Source organism: Saccopteryx bilineata, chromosome 4 (genome assembly GCF_036850765.1).
Source record: "Saccopteryx bilineata isolate mSacBil1 chromosome 4, mSacBil1_pri_phased_curated, whole genome shotgun sequence".
Classification (NCBI taxonomy): Eukaryota; Metazoa; Chordata; class Mammalia; order Chiroptera; family Emballonuridae; genus Saccopteryx; species Saccopteryx bilineata.
This window is the reverse complement of record NC_089493.1, coordinates 124,659,542-124,680,161: the sequence shown is the minus strand read 5'-3', so window position 1 is coordinate 124,680,161 and position 20,620 is coordinate 124,659,542. Positions and strand designations below refer to the sequence as shown.

The following is a 20,620-nucleotide window of genomic DNA, read 5'->3' as shown; positions in this document are numbered from 1 at the left end:
CAATAAACTTAAAACTACTGAAATCATACAAAGTAAGCTTTCTGACCATATGGAGTGAAATTAGAAACCATTAATAGAAGAAAATTGAAAAATTCATAATTTTATGGAAATTAAACCATACACTCATAAATAATCAATGGATCAAAGTTGAAATCATGAGAGGGGGTTTAGAAAATTCATTGAGGTGAATCAAATTAAAACAATGTGTCAAAACTTATGAGATGCAGCTTAAGCAGTGCCCAGAGAGAAATTTATGGTGGTAATGCCTATTATAAAAAAGAGGAAAGATCAGAAATCAGTAACAAAATTGTAATCATTAAAATCTAGAAATACAAAGGTAAATAACCCATAGTAAGGCGAGGAAGGAAATAATAGGGTGGAAATCATTGAAACAGAGAATAGAAAAATAATAGAGAAAAATCAATGGAGCCAAAATAAATTGGTTCTTTGAAAAGATCAACAAAATTCATAAACCTAGACTGACCAAAAAGATGAGAGAAGATTCAAATTCCTAAAATCAGGAACAAAAGAGAGAACATTACCATTCATTTCACAGAAATATAAAGGATTATGAGGAAATTCTATGTATAGCAACAAATTAGATAACCTAGATGAGATGGACGAAGTCTTAGACACAAACTACCAAAACTGACCCACGGTGAAATAGAAAATCAAAACAAACCTATAATAAGTAAAGAGATTGAATTAGTAATTTTTAAAAAAACCTCACAAAAGAAATCCCAGGCCCACATAGCTTCACTAGTTAATTCTACCAAACTTAAAGAAGATTAAATGTCAATTCTTCACAAAGTCTTCCATAAAAAATAGAAGAAATGGAACATTTTCTAACTCTTGTATAACGCCATTTTCCCTAATAGCAAAAACAGACGGACATCACAAGAAAAGAAAACTACAGATAAATATCACTTATAAATATAGACACAGAAATCCTCAACAAAATATTAGAAAACTGAATCTAACAGCATACTAAAAGCATTATACACCATGACAAAGTGGGATTTATCCCAGCATGCAAGTTTTGTCTTAAGATTGAAAATTAATGTAGACTGATGGACATAGATATAAGTGAAGTGGTTACCGGGGGAGGGGAGTAAAGAGGGATAAATATACAGTGATGGAAAATGATTTGACTAGTGATGGGCACACAACACAATCAACAGTTCAAATGCTATACAGTGGTAGTCAACCTTATCCCTACCGCCCACTAGTGGGTGTTCCAGCTTTCATGGTGGGCGGTAGCAGAGCAACCAAAGTATAAATAAAAAGATAGATTTAACTATAGTTGTTTTATAAAGATTTATTCTACCAAAGTAGCAAAAATCCGACATAAAGTACTTGGTAAGTAATTATTATTATATGCTTTAACTTGCTGTAACTCTGCTTTATAAATTTTATACTTCCCTATTTATAAATCACCATTACTGTGGAACTGGTGGGCAGTTAGAAAATTTTACTACTAAGAGATACAAAAGTGGATGGTAGGTATAAAAAGGTTGACTACCCCTGTGCTATAGAGATGGTCACCTGAAACCTATGTACTCTTATTAATCAGTCACCTCATTAAATGTCTAAATTAAAAAAATTTTTTTGATGTAGTAAAGTATGTTAATAGAATAAAGGACAAAAACCACATGATCATTTCAAAGGATGCAGAAAAAGCCCTTGGCAATAATCCAACACCCACTGGTTGTAAATGTACTCAGCAAACTAAGAATAGAAGGGAATTTCCTCAACTTGGTAAAGAACATCCACAGAAGCCCACAGCTCACAATCATACTTAGTGCTGACAGACTGAAAGCTTTCCCTTAAGATCATGAACAAGATAAGCATGCCTATTCTTGCCGCTTCTCCTCGATATTGTATGGAGGTTCTAAGTAGGCCAATAAGCAATAAAAAGTAGAAAATACCCAAATTGGTGAGGGGCAAATAAAACTATCTGTTTACAGATTAGTTGATCTTTTAAAAAAATTTACTTGGCCTGACCTGTGGTGGCGCAGTGGATCAAGTGTCTACCTGGAATGTTAAGGTCGCTGGTTCAAAACCCTGGGCTTGCCTGGGTCAAGGCACATATGGTAGTTGATGCTTCCTGCTCCTCCCCTTCTCTCTCTCTCTCTCTAAAATGAGTGAAAAAATAAAAGTTTACTTGAATTTATTAGGGTGACATTGGTTAATAAAATTATACAGGTTTCATGTGTACAATTCTGTGATACATCTGTGTACTGCATTGTGTGTGACTTGATCTTAATATATTTAAAACCTTAAAGTGTCCAAATTAGTTAATAAACAAGTTCAGCAGTGTCCAGGATACAAGATCATTTATAGAAGTCAGTTGTATGTCTATACACTAGGAATGAAAGGTAATAAAATGTCCATTTGTAATAGCACTTAAAAGAATAAAAGAAGTAAACTTACCAAAAATAAATGCAAGACATATACCTGAAACTACAAAAAAAATCATTGAATAAAATTCAAGAGGGTCCAACTAATTGGAAAGAAGTATTTATGGACTGGAAGTGTTAATATATTGTTCTGATAGCAATACTTCCCACATTAATCTACAGATTCAGTGTGATCCCTCTCAAAATTCCAGCTGCTTTTTTTTTAAAGATGAATAAGCTAATTCTAAAATGCAAATGGAAATGCAGAGAACCCAGATTAGCCAAATCATTCTTCAAAATGAAGAATAAAATTGGAAGACACACTTCTTGATTTCAAAACCTTCTACAAAGCAACAGTAATCAAAATAGTACAGTATTGGCATTAGGACAGATCAGTGAAAAGAGTTGATATTACTCAGATGATTTTCAACAAAGGGATAAAATAATCATTTCAACAGATGGTGCTAGGACAACTAATATCCATGTGCAAAAGAAGGTAGACCCCTGTACACCATTTACAAAAATTCAAATGCATCTCTCTCCCTTCCTCTCTCTCTCTCTTAAAAAAAAAAAAAAAAAAAAAAAAAAAGATCAAACCTCTCATGCATGTGATTTTCGTATCTTGCTATATAGCAGCAGTCCTCAACCTGTGGGTCGCGACCCCAGCGGGGTCGCCTAAAGCCATCAGAAAATACATAATGCATATCAGGTATTTACATTCCAAATCATAACTGTAGCAAAATTACAGTTATGAAGTAACCACCAAAATTATTTTTTGGTTTGGGGTCACCGCAACATGAGGAACTGTATTACAGGGTCACGGCATTAGAAAGGTTGAGAACCACTGCTCTATAGAATCTGTACTTTGGTACTAAAGCTTGTTATTGCAGGAGAACCAATTCCCCCTCGGACCTTGACTGAAGCTGGCACAATGGCCCTTTGCTACAGTGCTGCTTGGGATGCCCGAGTTATCACTAGTGCTTGGTGGGTGTACCATCATCAGGTAATAATGGCTTTGGTCTTTTTTCTTAACTTATTGAGCTGTACTGTACCACATTTTGAGGGTATGTAAGTTAACAAGGCTAAGTACCTACCTTCCTTGATGGTGCTGACATTTTTATAGTAGAGAAAAAGTCATAATGTCAGGTAGCAATTACTATAAAGATTTTTTCTAAGCAGAGTAAGGGCATAGTGAGTGATAGGGGCTACCATTTTGAATAAAGTATTTGGGAAAGTAAGATGTGAGCAGCAGAGGCCTAAATGAAGAGAGAATGATCTGTGCGATTATGTGGGATAGTGTTCCAATAATGACCAGCATACTGACCTAAAGGCCTTTCTCCTATTCATATTTGTTGAAATTTTCTGAATTCTCTTTGGCCCTTTCAGAAAAGTTGGTGTTTCCAGTGGTTTTGTACTTACTTGGTTTTAGTAATTGTCCTTCTTTGTGGTTAATGCTATTTATTTGATGATACTTCCTTCCATTTTCACACTACTAGTAATAACACATTTTTAGGAATTATAATTAATAATGATTTACTTTTATAAGGTCCAAAAGTATATGGTAAAAAGAGTTTAATATCATTATCCTTCCTTAGATTTAGTTTCATCTTTATATGTACTTATATTATTTTCTGTTATGAGTGATACTGGGTTTTTAGGAAATTAATATCACGTCTGAGATTAAATTTTCTGCCTTGGTCTTGTTATAAAAGTGACTTTAATTCTTTTATGAATAGGTTTTTTTAGTATGCTTTTAATTGCTTGCATAACTATGACTCATAAAGATTCTCTATGATTTGGGAGTTTCACAGATGTATAAAATTTTCAAAAATTAGGGAATTATCTTGCTCACTTCCTATTTTGACAAATTAGAGTATATTTTTTTAAATCTGCTATCATTTGTATTTTCTAAAATAAAAGGTTATAACAAAAAATGTTATTCAGAAAAATATTTTACTTAATAATTTTATTTTAGTAAGTATAGTTTTAGTTTTATGGTAAACTTATTAAACTATTTCTTCTTATAGCTCACACTAGAGAAAACCTGTGGACTAGTTCTGTCTCTAGTCCAAGACATTTGAAAATTATCAGTGTAATGTATTCTTCATTATTTTTTCCCTTGTTACAGAAAAGAGAGGTATCGATCCCATCAGTGTTAAGAATTTTTGCTAAATTTTAAACTTTGCAGGACACAATGCTGCTTACTTGTATATGACTTTACTTTCTCAAGTGAAAAAAATTTTTAAAAGGTATTTCTTAATCCCTGGCTAGATAGGCCCTCAGTTGGTTAGAGCATCATCCCAATATACCAAGGTTGTGGGTTCTATCCCTGGTCAGGGCACATGCAAGAATCAACCAATGAATGCATAAATAAGTGGAACAACAAATTGATGTTTCTCTTTCTCTACCTTCCTCTCTCTCTCTCTCTCAAATACCAATCATTCAGTTTTTAAAAGTATTTCTGAAGGCAACAGTATAATGTATTACTGTGTTCCTCAGGTGTCTAAAACAGCACCAACCGGAGAATATTTGACGACGGGAAGCTTCATGATAAGAGGTAATGGCTGGCCGTGGGTGGAGACAGGCTTGAGGACCATCTGCTAATATTCTCAGAATAGACACACATTGTTTTGATTCATACATATGAAGTTTGTTATGAAATAAGGAAAATTTGTCCTCTGCTGTGGCAAATTAACTATTTCTCATGTCATCGCATCTCCATGTATATTTTTGATGAGAATATACTTTCACAGTTTAAAATTATAAGAGTAAGAAAGGAAATGTGACCGTTTTTCTAAAAATTGATTTTTCAGGGTCTGACTAAACCAAAGGATGAGAGCAATCAATTATATTTTTCTATCTTAATTCCTGTTCTTTATATACCAATTTCTGTAAATGGGAAATGTTCATTCATGACAGAGAAAATGCAAAATAAACGTGGTGGCAGATACCTTGCAAGCATAAAATGAAGAAAAGAGGTTGTAAAACATTTATGTACATTATCTTTTCTAGGAAAAAAGAATTTCCTTCCTCCATCATATCTAATGATGGGATTTAGCTTCCTGTTTAAGGTACTCTTCATCTCCTTCATTATTTTTTCTTCTTTCATTAGCCTCACCTAAAGTACCATCAGTGAAAAAGAACTGTTTTCACAGGTAGATGAGTCTTGTGTTTGGAGACATCGGGGTGAACGAAAAGTCAGAGTGCAGGATGAAGACATGGAGACCCTGGCGCGCTGCACTAGTGAACTCGTATTAGAAGAAATGGAACAACTAGGTAGTGTACAGATTTGAATAAAGGAACTTAGTGTTTTCTGTTGTCTAGTTTTGTTTCTAAATTCATAGAAAATCATGTCTCCTTTGGGATAATTTAGAATATCAAAAAACTTGCTATCAATTTTATTGAATTGTGTTTTTAGAAATCTTAAATATGCTTATAATTCTGATGCATTATAAAGTTATTGACTCCATAACTTATTACTTGAGTATATATTTATGTAGTAAAACTTGAGTATTTAATGGGTAACATAAGTGTGAATGACCATTTACTTTTGGGTTAAGGAATTAGAAGTGATACAAAGATGAGTTTATGCCTGACCAGGCGGTGGCGCAGTGGATAGAGCGTTGGACTGGGATGTGGAGGACCCAGGTTCGAGACCCCGAGGTCGCCAGCTTGAACGCGGGCTCATCTGGTTTGAGCAAGGCTCACCAGCTTGAGCCCAAGGTTGCTGGCTCGAGCAAGGGGTCACTCAGTCTGCTGTAGCCCCCATGGTCAAGGCACATATGAGAAATCAGTCAATGAACAACTAAGGAACCGCAATGAAGAATTAATGTTTTTCATCTCTCTCCCTTCCTGTCTGTCTGCCCCTATCTGTCCCTCTCTGTCTCTGCCAAAAATAAAAAATAAAATTAAAAAAAAATCAAAGATGAGTTTATAACAACTACATTTTCCCTTATGGTAATTTATCTTGATTTAATAATATATTTGCTTCTAGTAAAAAACAACTGTGGTTACTAGAATAAATTTATCTACCTGAAGGAACTAGAAAAAATATCTTGTTATTTTTATAGTTTTTGTTGTTGTTGTTTTTGCTTCTAGAGTCATCCTTTTTTGGAAATAATACTGCATTGTTTTATTTATAACTACTATTGTACTAAAAGATTTTAATTTCTCATCCTGTTCCTAATACTATATGAAGTGCTTTATTTATTTATTTTTCCCCCCTTTTTTATTTTTCTGAAGCTGGAAACGGGGACAGACTCCCACATGCGCCCGACCAGGATCCACCCGGCACACCCACCAGGGGGCGATGCTCTGCCCCTCCGGGGTGTCGCTCTGTTGCGACCAGAGCCACTCTAGCGCCTGGGGCAGAGGCCAAGGAGCCATCCCCAGCGCCCGGGCCATCTTTGCTCCAATGGAGCCTCGCTGCAGGAGGGGAAGAGAGAGAGAGGAAGGAGAGGGGGAGGGGTGGAGAAGCGGATGGGCGCTTCTCCTGTGTGCCCTGGCCGGAAATCGAACCCGGGACCTCTGCACGCCAGGCCGACGCTCTACCACTGAGCCAACTGGCCAGGGCCTGAAGTGCTTTATTTATATTACTTTTTTACTGAATTCTCACAACTATCCTTGTCAGATGGGTGGTGGCATCTCATTTTATAGGTGAGGCAACTAGACCATAATGTAACTGCTGGACAGTGTTCCTTTTGCCAGTGTGTGGACACCTGCTCTGTGTCAGTTATGTGACATATATTATCTCATTTCAATTTGCATGTATAAATTATAATAAAAGCAGCAGGATTTATAGGACTACTTCTGTTGTCCTCCTTTTTGGAAATACCTAACAAAGATAAGTTCCAGTTTTTAATTCAGAAATGGTTGCAATGTCCAAGAATTTTCTTTTTTTTTTTTGACAGAGACAGAAAGTCAGAGAGAGGGACAGGTAGGGAAAGAGATGAGAAGCATCAATTCTTCTTTGCAACTCTCCTTAGTTTTCAGTGATTGCTTACTCATATGTGCCTTGAGCAGGGGGCTACAGCAGAGCCAGTGACCTTTGGGCTCAAACCAGCGACCATGGGTCATGTGTATGATCCCACGCTCAAGCCAGCAACCCTGCGCTGAAACTAGTGAGCCACACTCAAGCCAGTGTCCTTAGAGTTTCAAACCTGGGTCCTGTACGTCCCAGTCTGATGCTTTATCCACTGTCTCACTGCCTGGTCAGGCCCAAGAAATTTACTGTAAAGCATCTTGGAGAGCATTTATTCACACCAACCAGTTCATCCTTTTGTGTAAATCAGAGTACCCTCTGAAATGATCAAGAGTATTCTTTTTTTTTTTTTTTTTACAGAGACAGAGAGAGAGTCAGAGAGATAGACAGGGACAGACAGGAATGGAGACAGACGAGAAGCATCAATCATCAATTTTTCTTTGTCGTGCTTTAGTTGTTCATTGATTGCTTTCTCATATGTGCCTTGACGGCGGAGCTACAGCAGACCGAGTAACCCCTTGCTCAAGCCAACGACCTTGGGTCCAAGCTGGTGAGCTTTGCTCAAACCAGATGCGCCTGCGCTCAAGCTGGCGATCTCGGGGTCTCGAACCTGGGTCCTCCACATCCCAGTCCGACTCTCTATCCACTGCACCACCGCCTGCCTGGTCAGGCAATCAATAGAGTATTCTTGAAGTTTTCAAGGAAATTGTGTAGCTTTGTTTTGGTGGCAGCACCCTGACTCTCCTGCTGGTGACTTTACAGAGGGAGGTGACAGCAGCAGTGAAGAGGATAAAGAATTCCAGGAAGCGCCTGTGGAAGTGGAGCTCATGACTCAGGTTGACCAGGAAGGTGTAACTGTCCACAGTGGGGGTGAAGAGCTGAATGAAGAGCACATGCAGGAGGAAAGCTCCGAAGATGAAGGAGAATCTGAAGAAGTAGGGAGAGATCAGCAGTCTGTTGGCGAAATGAAGAGTGAAGGGGAGGAGACATTAAATTATCCTGATACTTCCATCGACTTGTCCCACCTACAATCCCGAAGGTGATTTAAAAACTACAAAGTTTTATTTTGTAAGTTAGGAATGATGATGAGTTAATCCTTTAAAAGATAATAATACCAAGGTTGACCTTACTTTTACCCTCTATTATTCTGTTCTTACTATCTTTTCATAATTTGATTGAGGGGATAGATCTCACTAAAGAAATTTCCAGAACCCAGGATAGAAAAATACAGTAAATATAAAAGTGACTAAACTAGGTCAAAATAGAAATAAGTAAATGGTTATAAATGCTAATAATGTAAGAAAAGCAATTCCATCCAAAAAATAAGGTGTTTCAGTCTTTAATGCCTTACTTATCAGCAAATAAATAATGCCATGGTTGTAAAAGCATTATCATTGGAGTAGTTAAGAATGTCTTAGGAATCAGACCAGAACTGAGTCTTAGAGTGTATCCCTGGATGAGTTACTTTAGGTCTAAGCTTCAGTCTTTTTCTTGGTGAAAATGTAATGTACCCCATTCATTGAGTATTTGGTGAAGGTTATATGCATGTAAAGCATCTAGCAGTGCCCGGCACAAAGTAGGCATGTCAGCTACTTAACTATATATTTAAAAGTGTGAGAAAAGGAGCAATTTGATTATTTTTTTTTAATTTTACCAAATTTGAAATTTTGTAGGATTGTCAATAATTATGAGTGTGATATGAGAATGTTTTGGGACTTTGTAAATGAAAGCCTTCTACAGGCTAGTGGATTCCTCTTTTCATAGGTCCTTCCAGAAACTGGCTTCCAAAGAGGAGTCTTCTAATATGGTAAGCTGTTTTCAAAGTTTTATGAAGAATAGCAAGTCCTCAATGAATAGAATAATTTTGTTTTTAATTTTACCTTTGAAAAATTAATGTTATTGTTTGTATTTGCTTATCTTTTAATTTTATAGAGTGACAGTAAATTACAGAGTCGGAGACATTTGTCAGCCAAGGAAAGAAGGTAAACATATTTTGTTTTAACTAACTGAAAAGCATGTAATTATTATTTTTTTTTAAAGATTCTATTTATTGATTTTAGAGAGAGGAGAGAGAGAAAGGAGAATAGGAGTGGAAGCATCAACTCATAGTATAGTAGTTGCTTCTCATGTGTGCCTTGACGGGGCAAGTCCAGGGTTTCCAAAAGGCGACCTCAACATTCCATGTCAATGCTTTATCCACTGCGCCACCACAGGTCAGGCCCTCTTCTTTTTTCCAATTCAGTAAATTACACTTCTCATATATTGTATAAGTACATAACATACAGTTCTCAAGTGATTTCTTTTTCTGCACCTGATTCTCCACTCCATTTCTCAAACCCTTCCTTCACTGCCATGCCCCTGATCCCCACGTGCATAGTTTTAGTCTAGAAAAAAAGGTCTCTCTTTGTTGTGGTTAGGCAGCCGAACTGCTTTAAGAACTAGATAGTTACAGGTTATATTGGAGAATCAGACCTCACCACCTCAAAAGGTTTGAGGAGTGGTAACACTCCTTAAATAACAACCTTCTTTTAAATATCCAAACCTAATTCAGTCACCTAGGTCTCGTCTCATTAAAGGAGCAAAAGATTGAGGAGGAATAGGAAAAGTATAATTATTTTTTATTGACAGTTCAGTTATGAAAGATCAGCTGGCTGTTCTAAAGACTTCCCTTATTAAAAGTACTAAGATTTAGCGTAAATCTTATTTAGTTTTTAATATTTAGCTCTAATAGGTTTTTCTGTTTTAGACCCTAATCTGTCACTATACTCAGTGAGATGGGTCATGTAACACAAGGCATAAATATGTACAGTAGTGACTGCAATGTATTAAGTAGACTAGTTTTAGGACAATTTGACAGGAATAGTAGTAATACTTGAAATTAATTAGGAAAGTTTTACATAAGAGAGAAGACTTTTGTTTTTAAATACAGCGGATCCTGGGAGATAACCAGAACAGGAGCAGCGGAAGGAGTGGACACCAGAGACAGCTGCTGTGGGTGGAAAGATAACCTATATGCAGAGAGGTGGAATAAGTTCCTGCCTCTGGAAGTTTTGGAGTCCTGGATTGAGGAAATAGCCATAAACCTGTAGATACATTTGACCCTTGAACAAGGTGAGGGTTAGGGCAGCTGACACCCCCCCACCCCCTGTGCAGTCAGAAGTCCTCATGTAAACTGCATCTGTGGATTCCTCACCATGGACTGAAAACACAATTGACACCTGAACAACACGGGTTTGAACTGTGTGGGTCCACTTCTGCAGGACATAGAAGTGCTGCAAACCAGTATTGTTCAAGGGTCGATTGTAGTGTTATCTGAGAGTGAATCAGTACTTGAGGAGTAAGAAATTGCCATGAGTTCAGGCGTCTGAGGCCATCCATCAGAAGTATTCCTTGAAAATATATTAGCACTTAGGTAAATTAAGGTAATAAGGTCAGAAACTGAGACATCTAAACTTAAACAGAAGAGAGCAGGAATTTGGAAACACTATGTGTAGTGCTTTGAGCAAATGATAAACAGACTGAGGCGAAAGGAGCAGGAAGTAGTTGTTTGTGACCTGGTAGGTCATATTGGCAAAGTGAATTTGGACCAAATGCTGGGAACCTAGAATGTCAAGCTAAGTATTTTGGGTTTTATCCTGAAAGTAAGGTGAGGAGGACTTTTGGAAGATTTTCAAGGGGAATGTGACATTCTATACAATTAAGGAAGATGACTCTTAACAGGTCTCCTAGGGGGAAGTCCCTGGAGGATATCAGTGTGGAAGTGATGAGGACCTGGCCTGGGGCAGGGGCAATGGGAATGGAAGAGATCGCCGCATGAAAAATATCCCAGTAATAGAAATTTCCCTTTTTCTTTTAATCTGCTTATTTTTTATCCATTTATTCGGCCAACTAATTGACAAATATTTTATTTTATAGCTAAGATCTGGCCCTGGCCGGGTAGCCAATTGGTTAGATTGTTGTCCAAACACACCAAGGCTGCAGGTTTGATCCCCAGTCAGGACACATATAAGAATCAACCAGTGAATGAATAAGTGGAATAAATCATTATTTCTCTCCCTTTCTGTCTCTATAAAATCAATAAATAATAAAAAATAAAAAAGAGAATAGCTAAGATCTGCCAAGGCCATGTTGGTTACAAAGACTGCAAATCCCAGTGCCTGGCCATCAAGGTGTTAAGGGATTGAATTGAGTGTAAATACTAAGGATAATTCAAGGGTGACAGTGTTTTAAGCCTGGATGACAGAAAGAATAATAAATCTATGAGAAAATTTTTAATTTTTTTTCTGTGTGATAATTTGTGCTTCTTGTAGACCACAGCCTGGTGATCATCAAGTTAAGCAGAAGCTGTGATCTTTTATACGTTGTACATGTTCCCTTCCCCATGTAATTTTTTTAGGGCACTAAGAATTTGAAATTCTAAGAAATAGATGTTTCTGTTTCACTTATATTTAGGGAACTGAAGAAGAAAAGGCTTCCAAGTGACTCAGGGGATTTAGAAGTGATAGAGGGAAAGGACAAAGAGAAAGAAAATGTGCTCCACATTGAGACTCAGCAGAACATGAGCAAAAGTGCCCCAGCTGTGCAGCCAGTGAAGCGAGGACAGAAGGTATGAAACTTTGGGGTGAGCTGTTCAAGCCTGTGCCGAATGAGGTTGTGAGGTTCCTCTTAATTTTTTAAAAGGTTTAAGTGAAACATGATATAGGCAAAAAAATAATCCTGTGTGATAATCCTTTAACCAAAAATTAGTTGAAAGGATGTGTCAATTTAGGGAACCTAGAGATCCTTTAAGGTCATCTAGGCAGAAGGAACGGGAGATTGAGATTGCCACACTCAGGCAGTAAAGTGATAGCTTAATCGTTTCTTTTTCAGTTACTAATGCAGTTTTGGTTAGCATTTTTATATATTTTATTTAAAGGTGGTGATGAAGGAAAAAGTAGTGGACATTGAATATTTCAAAATGCAGTAGTGGTATAAAATGGGGATTCTCAGCCAGCATATCAGTGTCTTTTTAAAAAAATTCCTCTGGACCTGACCTGTGGTGATGCAGTGGATAAAGCATCAACCTGGAACACTGAGGTCGCCAGTTTGAAACCCTGGACTTGCCTGGTCAAGGCACATATGGGAGTTGATGCTTCCTGCTCCTCCCCTCTTTTTTTTCTCTCTCCCCCCTCTCTAAAATAAATTTTTTAAAATTCCTTTGAAATCTTAATAAAGATCATATTTAATGATCTTCTCTCCATCCATAGTATCAGAATTTCCTATTTTTTCCAGTGGGCCTCAAATAAGGAACATAGTTGCACATACGGAAGGGAAGAACATCAATTCTCCCAATATTAGTATGTAAATTCAACATGACTTTAATCAGAATTGAGATTTTAATTAACTTGATAAAGTAATTCTAAAACGTAACTATTAGAGAATAGCTAGAGAAATCTTGAAAAAGAATATTGAGAAAGGATTTTCCTAGTAGGTAGTAAAACCATTAATGTTAGAATTATAAAACAGTACTGTACGGTGGTAACATAGGAACAGGCAGATAGCCTAGTGACAAGAGTAAAATCTAGATTGGGACCATTTATTGCATGTTAAAAGCTTTACTGTTTGGGAAGTTGTGAAATATTAAAAATTAGCGGCTAGTCATGTTTATTTATTTATTTATAATTTATTTAGAGGAGGGGAGACTCCTGCATGCATCCCAACCAGGATCCACCTGGCAACCCATCTGGGGCCAATGCTTGAATCATCCGAGGTGTCCTCAGCACTTGAGGCCCATGCTTGGATCAACCAAGCCACTGGCTGTGAGAGGGGAAGAAAGAGAGAAAGAAGTGAAGAGTGGGGAAGAGAGGCAGATGGTCACTTCTCATGTGTGCCCTGACCAGGGGTCAAACCTGGGACATCTGTTCACCAGACCAATGCTCTATCCACTGAGCCAACCGGCCAGAGTCACATTTGGGAATTGTAATGAAGTTTGACTTACCAGTCTTTTACAGTTAGTGTTTTGTATTTCTGTGTACTGGTTTAAAGAAATCTTTAGAATTTTAGCCTGACTGGGGGAAAGGGATGAGAGCACAGTAGATAAGAGTGTCAACCAAAAAAAAAATTAATTAAAAAAAAAAAGTGTCAACCTGGAACACTGAAGGCCCAGTTTTAACATTTTTAGTGACTTTTTTTCCATGCTCATTGACACCTGAGAGTGAGATTTTTTCCCAAAAAATAAAATTAGTTCCAGTTCCAGTTTTATTAACTTAAAATCGTGTTTGTTTGATATCTAATTTATAGAAACAGGCAGAACATACATTTGCCTTTATTTAATGTTGCCTTACACATTTTTAAAATAAAAATTTTTGTTATACAATTGTCCTCTGGATGGTCAGGAGGCACACGAACATACATGAATGTTCATACTATACAAAGGGTTAAAAACCCTGAGGTCACCGGCTTGAGCGTGGGATCATAGACACGACCCCATGGTCGCTGGGTTGAGCCCAAATGTCACACTGGCTTGAAGCCCGAGGTCGCTGGTTTGAGCAAGGGGTCACTGGCTTGGCTGGAGCCCCCCAATCAAGGCACATATGAGAAAGCAATCAATGAACAACTAAAGTGACACAACTATGAGTTGATGCTTTTCATCTCTCTCCCTTCCTGTCTCTCTCATGTGCATGCAATAAAAAAAGAAATCTTTAAAATTTAGAAATTTAAGTCAGCCGCAGCTAAGCCTAAGGCAAAAATCTTTGAAGGTGAGACCTAGATAGATGTCTATAGTTTAAAAAACCATTAGGGGCCTGACCAGGTGGTGGCACAGTGGATAGAGCATCCGACTGGGTTGCAGAAGGACTCAGGTTCGAGACCCCGAGATCGCCAGCTTGAGCGCGGGCTCATCTGGCTTGAGCAAAAAAGCTCACCAGCTTGGACCCAAGGTCGCTGGCTCCAGCAAGGGGTTACTCGGTCTGCTGAAGGCCCGCGGTCAAGGCACATATGAGAAAGCAATCAATGAACAACTAAGAAGTCGCAACGCACAACGAAAAACTAATGATTGATGCTTCTCATCTCTCTCCGTTCCTGTCTGTCTGTCCCTGTCTATCTCTGCCTCTGTAAAAAAAAAAAACAAAAAAACAACAACAACAACAAAAAAAACCATTAGGGTTATTTTGATGTACAGGCAAAGAATACACTAGTTCAGTTGATAAAATTCAGTCTTAAGAGCTTTGATAGTAAGTACACAGCCTAGCTTTGCTGCCTGGTTTCCTGTTCCTCCTCTATATGTATATCCTGACTCCAACCAAATGCAGTGACTTCTGTTATTCTTCTGTCCTGTCTTTACCTTATAGTCTTTTTTTTTTTTTTTTTTTTACAGAGACAGAGAGTCAAAGAGAGGGACAGATAGGGACAGACAGGCAGGAACAGAGAGAGATGAGAAGCATCAATCATCAGTTTTTCTGTGACATCTTAGTTGTTCATTCATTGCTTTCTCATATGTGCCTTGACCGTGGGCCTTCAGCAGACCGAGTAACCCCTTGCTCGAGCCAGCAACCTTGGGTCCAAGCTGGTGAGCCTTGCTCAAACAAGATGAGCCCGCGCTCAAGCTGGCAACCTCGGGGTCTCGAACCTGGGTCCTCCGCATTCCAGTTCAACGCTCTATCCACGGAGCCCCCACCCTGTCACACTACCTTAGAGTCTTGCTTTTCCTATATTCTCAAATACTATAAAATTATTTCCTTCCTTTAAGACTTTGAAGTTCTGCTTTTCTTCCCCACAATTCTTGCTTGAAGCTCAAAGAAATGTCTTTCTAAAAATTATCTTAGAAATAATTTGTACCTCTTCTGTAGTATGTAGAATATGTACATTAATCTATCTTTACTCTTTTATATACCCTCTTTTCTTACCACATGGTAAATTCCTTGAGGGGTAAGGACTATGTATGAATTATCTGTCTTTGGAATGGTACCTTGCTCAATAGCATTTTTGACAGAGACCTTAAAAAGCACCTTTTCTTTACAATCATTTGTTGTCATTTTTTTTACTGCTGAAATTTTCCAACCTAAATCTTTTGACTTTATAGAGTAAAATGAAAAAAATGAAGGAAAAATACAAGGACCAAGATGAAGAAGACCGTGAACTCATTATGAAATTGCTCGGGGTAAGTGATACCTAAAAACCTTTTCTTCTTTTGCTTTTCAAGGAGCATGCAGACCCTGCCTATTTTATGTGCTAAGGTAGTCACTGCATTTTTGTTAAAATCGTGACAATATTGAAAATACTGATATTAACTGGTTTTTCCTCTGAATGAAAGTCTGCAGGTTCAAACAGAGAAGAAAAAGGGAAGAAGGGGAAGAAAGGAAAAATGAAGGATGAACCAATGAAGAAGCAGCCCCAGAAACCTAGAGGTGGACTGCGGGTCTCAGACAGCATGAAGAAAGACACTCCAACCCTTGAGGTTGTAAGTCACGAGTTACAGGACTTGGCTGTGGATGATCCTCACAATGACAGGGTAAGGGTGTCATATACATGTGGGCTTTGCTTGTTAGTTAGGGTGACCAGTCATTCCAGGGTTCCCAGGATATGGGACCTAACAGTGGTAAAACCAGGACAGTAACCCTGTTCTTGATAGAAAGTTACTCTAGAAATACAGCCTACAAGCAGAAAAAAGGTTATTCTGACATCTGATCAAGTTTGTCATTAGTCTTTAGAAAATCATGTTTTCTGCACAGGCCTTACTGAATTCTGGTGGTAACTTAAACTGATTTGCACTTCTTAAGGTTTTCCTACAGGTATATATGCTGTACTGTCCTACAGCTAACAGAATGTTGAGAGTGGCTACACAGTTCAAGGCCAAGTGCCTTAGTTGGAGAACCAGTAAGAAGTTAACATTTTCCAGTTAAGATGGTTGCTTGATTGTTCTATCAACTGAATACAAGCCCAGCTCCGAGTACATCTTGCATGAGTGCATACATCTCCTTGAAATTTTGAGCAAATAACTTGTGTTTTAAATCATAAAAACTTGCTTTAGCCTATATTTTCAGTTATGGCAGTCCCAGTTTGGTTATAACTGTGTGTGCTGCTGAATGTGGATAGTGCTCATGGGGACTCTGAATGTGTTGCTATTTCTTCTCTGCTGAACAGTGTTTAGTAGTAATATTAAAAATTTTGGGCATCTGATTTTTTATTACATTTTTACAGTTCTTATATTCATAATCATATTCATAGTTTATTCTGTAAACCCAGGACTCACAAGTATTCATTAAAGGCAGGCATCCCCAAACTACAGCCCGCGGGCAGCATGCAGCCCCGAGGCCATTTATCTGGCCCCCCTCCCCGCCGCACTTCCGGAAGGGGCACCCTCTTTCATTGGTGGTCAGTGAGAGCACTGTATGTGGTGGCCCGCCAACGGTCTGAGGGGCAGTGAACTGGCCCCCTGTGTAAAAAGTTTGGGGACCCCTGATTAAAGGTGTACATTTTGAATGTCCTTTCACAGATAGGTTATGTCCAGATAGGTTTTTTTAATGTGAATAAAGCAAACAAAATATGTGAAAATTTGTCCTGAAACTGTTGAACAGAGACTCGAATGTAAAAGTTCTATTCACCAAAATTCTCCATTTTCTTTTTTCCTGGCAAACGCATCAGCTTTTTTATTATGAGCTGTTATTTGTCATTTTGCATTGTCCTTGTAACATTCACCACTGTAGCATATACTCACTCTGTGGCAGTTTTAACCAGTGTGCCACAAGAAGCTTTAAAACATGCAATACCTGACTATTTAGTCAGGGGCAAGGAACTCTTTTCTGTTAGATTGCCAAATAAAAAAATGACAACAGCCAATAAAGCAATAGCCATCCAATGTGAATGATTCAAAAGTATATGATTTTTATGGGGGTTGTCAGATCAGCAAAAAATACATTTTTTGGTGTGCTGCACAATCTTAGTAATTAAGTTTATGGGTGCCATGCAATGAAAAAGGTTGAAAATTGCTGCTCTGTAGGAAAGTCTTTTTTTTTAATCTCAGAGAACAATCTTTTTTTCTCTTTGAATGGCATCGCTCTCTGAAATAGTAGACACAAATGAATTCACTCGGAGTCTTGGGACCCTGAAGAACACAACCTTGGGGTCCTTTATCCTGTGGGTTAATTTGGTGACAGTCTGTGTATAGTTTCAATTAAGTTATAGCTCACTCTTTAAATTTTATGTTTGGAGCAGGAAGAACAAGATCCAGATCAACAGGGAAATGAGGTATGATTTTTGAGTTGGGGTCGGGCCTCCACCACAGCACTCTGCACCCCAGCTCCCAGACCATGTGATACAACTATGTAATTAAATACGGAAAGGCTAAAACAGGGTTCTAGAGTTAAACATTGGGTTGAAACCCGACTTTGCTACATATAATAGCAACCCTGGAAACGTTCTTTGTGCCTGTTCCCTCATTTGAAGAAGGGGGATAACTGTCCCTACTAAGAGAAAGTTGTTTTAAGAACTAAGGTCATATATGTAAACCATTTAGAAAAGTTCATGGCATGCAGTAATACTACTTGAGCACCAAGCATTTTGTCTCCAAATTTACTCATGTTGTTAAATAAATATGGGCATACTTGTAGGTGGCCCACCAAATGAGAAACTCGAAGCCCTAGGAATTCTTCTTAAGGAACAGTAAGAGAGAAGGCTAGTCTAGCCCAGAATTTCTGTCTCAGCACTATGAACATTTGGGATGGATAATTCTTTGCTGTGGATGGCTGTCCCATCCTTGGTCTCTATCCACCAGAAACCAGTATTCTATCCCTGCCACACCTCTCCCCAGCTGTGACAATCAAAAATGTCTCCAGACACTGACTGCCCAATGTGTTCTGGAGACAAAACCCCCAACTGGATGGTCAGCCCCATTTCCATGCAATGGATTTAAATCTATCTTTGGTCACTGTTGTGCTTCATTCTAATCCACAGCAGCATTCTGCAACCTGAGTCATACCCAACAAGTTCTCCCTTCTCTTACATGGTCACAGGTGCCTTGCTGAAAACCATCATTCTCATTTCTCATTATGAGAGGCAGAAATTATATAAATTAAATATATATTTAAACACCATGGGTTTTAAACTCTTCAGGGCTATAAAGCACAGCTTAAGGCCATTTATCCAAAAGTGGATAAAAATGTTAAGATATTATATTTGACAGCTTTTAACGATTTCCTGTTTTAGAACCAATGTAAATTAATACTCGCTTATTTTTCCTTTTCAGGAAACTCTGTTTGACTCTCTGACAGGGCAGCCACATCCCGAAGATGTGCTACTTTTCGCTGTTCCAGTGTGCGCCCCGTACAGCACCATGACAAACTACAAGTGAGTCGGCACTGCTGCACCCAGCACAGCCGGCACGGCAGGGATTGAGGAATTGTTCTGTGATCTCTAGTCACTAACACGATTCCTTTTTACAGATACAAGGTGAAGCTTACTCCTGGAATGCAGAAAAAGGGAAAAGGTATTTACTTTTTTTTTTTTTGTATTATGATTTTAAACATTTCTTGACTGAACAGAAGTAGATTCTTCTATTTTCTACTTGCAGCTGCAAAAACAGCCTTGAATAGCTTCATGCATTCCAAAGAAGCGACAGCAAGAGAAAAAGACTTATTCCGCAGTGTAAAGGTAAGTATTCCTCCAGAACTCCCTTAAGATTGCTGATGTGACTAAAAATATCAGCAATTATTTGCTATTTTATTTAGTAGATGTAAGCTGCAGCTACTGTTTTGGTAGAAAATACTCTTCCTAAAAGCAGTATAAAATAAGTAAAATCATTTCAGGTAAAAATTTTAGAAATGCCTTTTGATAGGAGAGGATACATATTGTTATAAAAAAATATGACTGATCATATAGAATGTAGAGATACTCATCAGTTCTCTTTTATTAGGACACAGATTTATCAAGAAACATTCCTGGCAAAGTCAAAGTGTCTGCACCCAATCTTCTCAACGTGAAAAGGAAATAGCTGAAATGACACCCTAAAGTATGTGCAAAGAGACAATTTTATAGCTTTTGGAAGTGTAAAGATGAAAACACCATGTAACAAGACTTTTGCTTTTCAAATAACTAAACATTGCCTTGCTATAGTCACCAAAAAGACTTACACATGCTTTATCCCAATTTTATAAAGGAGACACTATGATAGGATTTCCTGAAGTATCTGTGGCCAGTTAAATGCTGACTGTATACATCTGTAGTTATTCTCCTACATTTTCCTGAAATTTGGGAGGTTAATATTAAGTATTCATTTCATGTTGTAAAGAAACTGAGTAGTGAAATGGCTCAATTGCTTAGTCTTTTGACTTGCTAATCTTCTGTATATAATGTATCAAAGCCTCACAGGCCAGTCACAAGTTTTTTGGGGTTTTTTCTGGTGGTGGTGGTGGTGGCTGAGGGCAGTTAAACATTTATGTGTCTTGAAAACTCTTTTAAGTATTGACAGAGTAAGTTTCCTTCTGCCTTGATGTATACCTGTCAAAAAGTCCATTAGACCAAATTTAAAATACAAGTATATAATTCCCCTGACTCAGCTTAAGGAATAACGCCTATAAGAAATCGGTGTTGATAGTCCATGCATTTATACACCCTCACTTTTCACCTTAATTTCTCTCTTGTAACCTTCTTCAATTCTGTACCATTGTATCTCCCACCACTGGGAAGTAGCAGTAGCATGTTACAGAGTACCTTAACCTGTGATGTCCAAAGTGCACTTTCAGGCTCACCACTAAAGACTCCAAATCCAGCTTTCTTCTGTCTCCCTAACAGAATGGGAAGTCAAGTTACACTGTATTTCCATTCTTTTATGAACTACAGAACTGTTCCTTTTTAAATGATCAGACAACCGTTGCCTATAGTAAACATGACTTACCCAGATCCTATACCAAAATGTTTAAAATCAAAGTAATAAAGTTTGTTGGTCCTTCCAAAATTCTTTTATCAGTTTATCAGTCCTATTAAGAATATTTTTCCACTTAACATTGTTTAGAAGAACTTTATAATTACATAACCTCATGTTGTAAATACAACATAATAGACTATTCTTGCCTTTTAAAAAAAGATCTAAAAAAAATTTTTTTTAATAACTTCAACTTGGGTGGTAAACACACAATACAATGTACAGATGATGTGTTGTGGAAATGTGCACCTGAAAACTGTATGATCTTGTTAACCGGTGTCACCCAATATATTCAATAAAAGGGGGGAAACTTCATTTTAAGTGGTAAGAATAATTAGTATAATG

The 20,620-nt window shown here is 37.8% G+C and overlaps 1 protein-coding gene across 1 annotated transcript in view; it reads left to right on the top strand.

Annotated features, from left to right (window-relative positions):
* NEMF (nuclear export mediator factor) overlaps nt 1-20,532 on the top strand; it is a 54,830-nt gene extending 34,298 nt beyond the window's left edge. Inside the window, exons 19-33 of the mRNA XM_066277923.1 lie at nt 3,290-3,402; nt 4,899-4,956; nt 5,412-5,470; nt 5,555-5,675; nt 8,143-8,419; nt 9,145-9,187; nt 9,313-9,362; nt 11,833-11,986; nt 15,440-15,517; nt 15,671-15,868; nt 17,572-17,604; nt 18,602-18,702; nt 18,798-18,841; nt 18,926-19,005; nt 19,268-20,532. Coding sequence (XP_066134020.1) covers nt 3,290-3,402; nt 4,899-4,956; nt 5,412-5,470; nt 5,555-5,675; nt 8,143-8,419; nt 9,145-9,187; nt 9,313-9,362; nt 11,833-11,986; nt 15,440-15,517; nt 15,671-15,868; nt 17,572-17,604; nt 18,602-18,702; nt 18,798-18,841; nt 18,926-19,005; nt 19,268-19,345 — 1,487 coding nt within the window. The 3' untranslated portion in view covers nt 19,346-20,532. The remainder of the gene's footprint in view (nt 1-3,289; nt 3,403-4,898; nt 4,957-5,411; nt 5,471-5,554; nt 5,676-8,142; nt 8,420-9,144; nt 9,188-9,312; nt 9,363-11,832; nt 11,987-15,439; nt 15,518-15,670; nt 15,869-17,571; nt 17,605-18,601; nt 18,703-18,797; nt 18,842-18,925; nt 19,006-19,267) is intronic.
* The last annotated feature ends 88 nt before the right edge of the window (nt 20,533-20,620 follow it).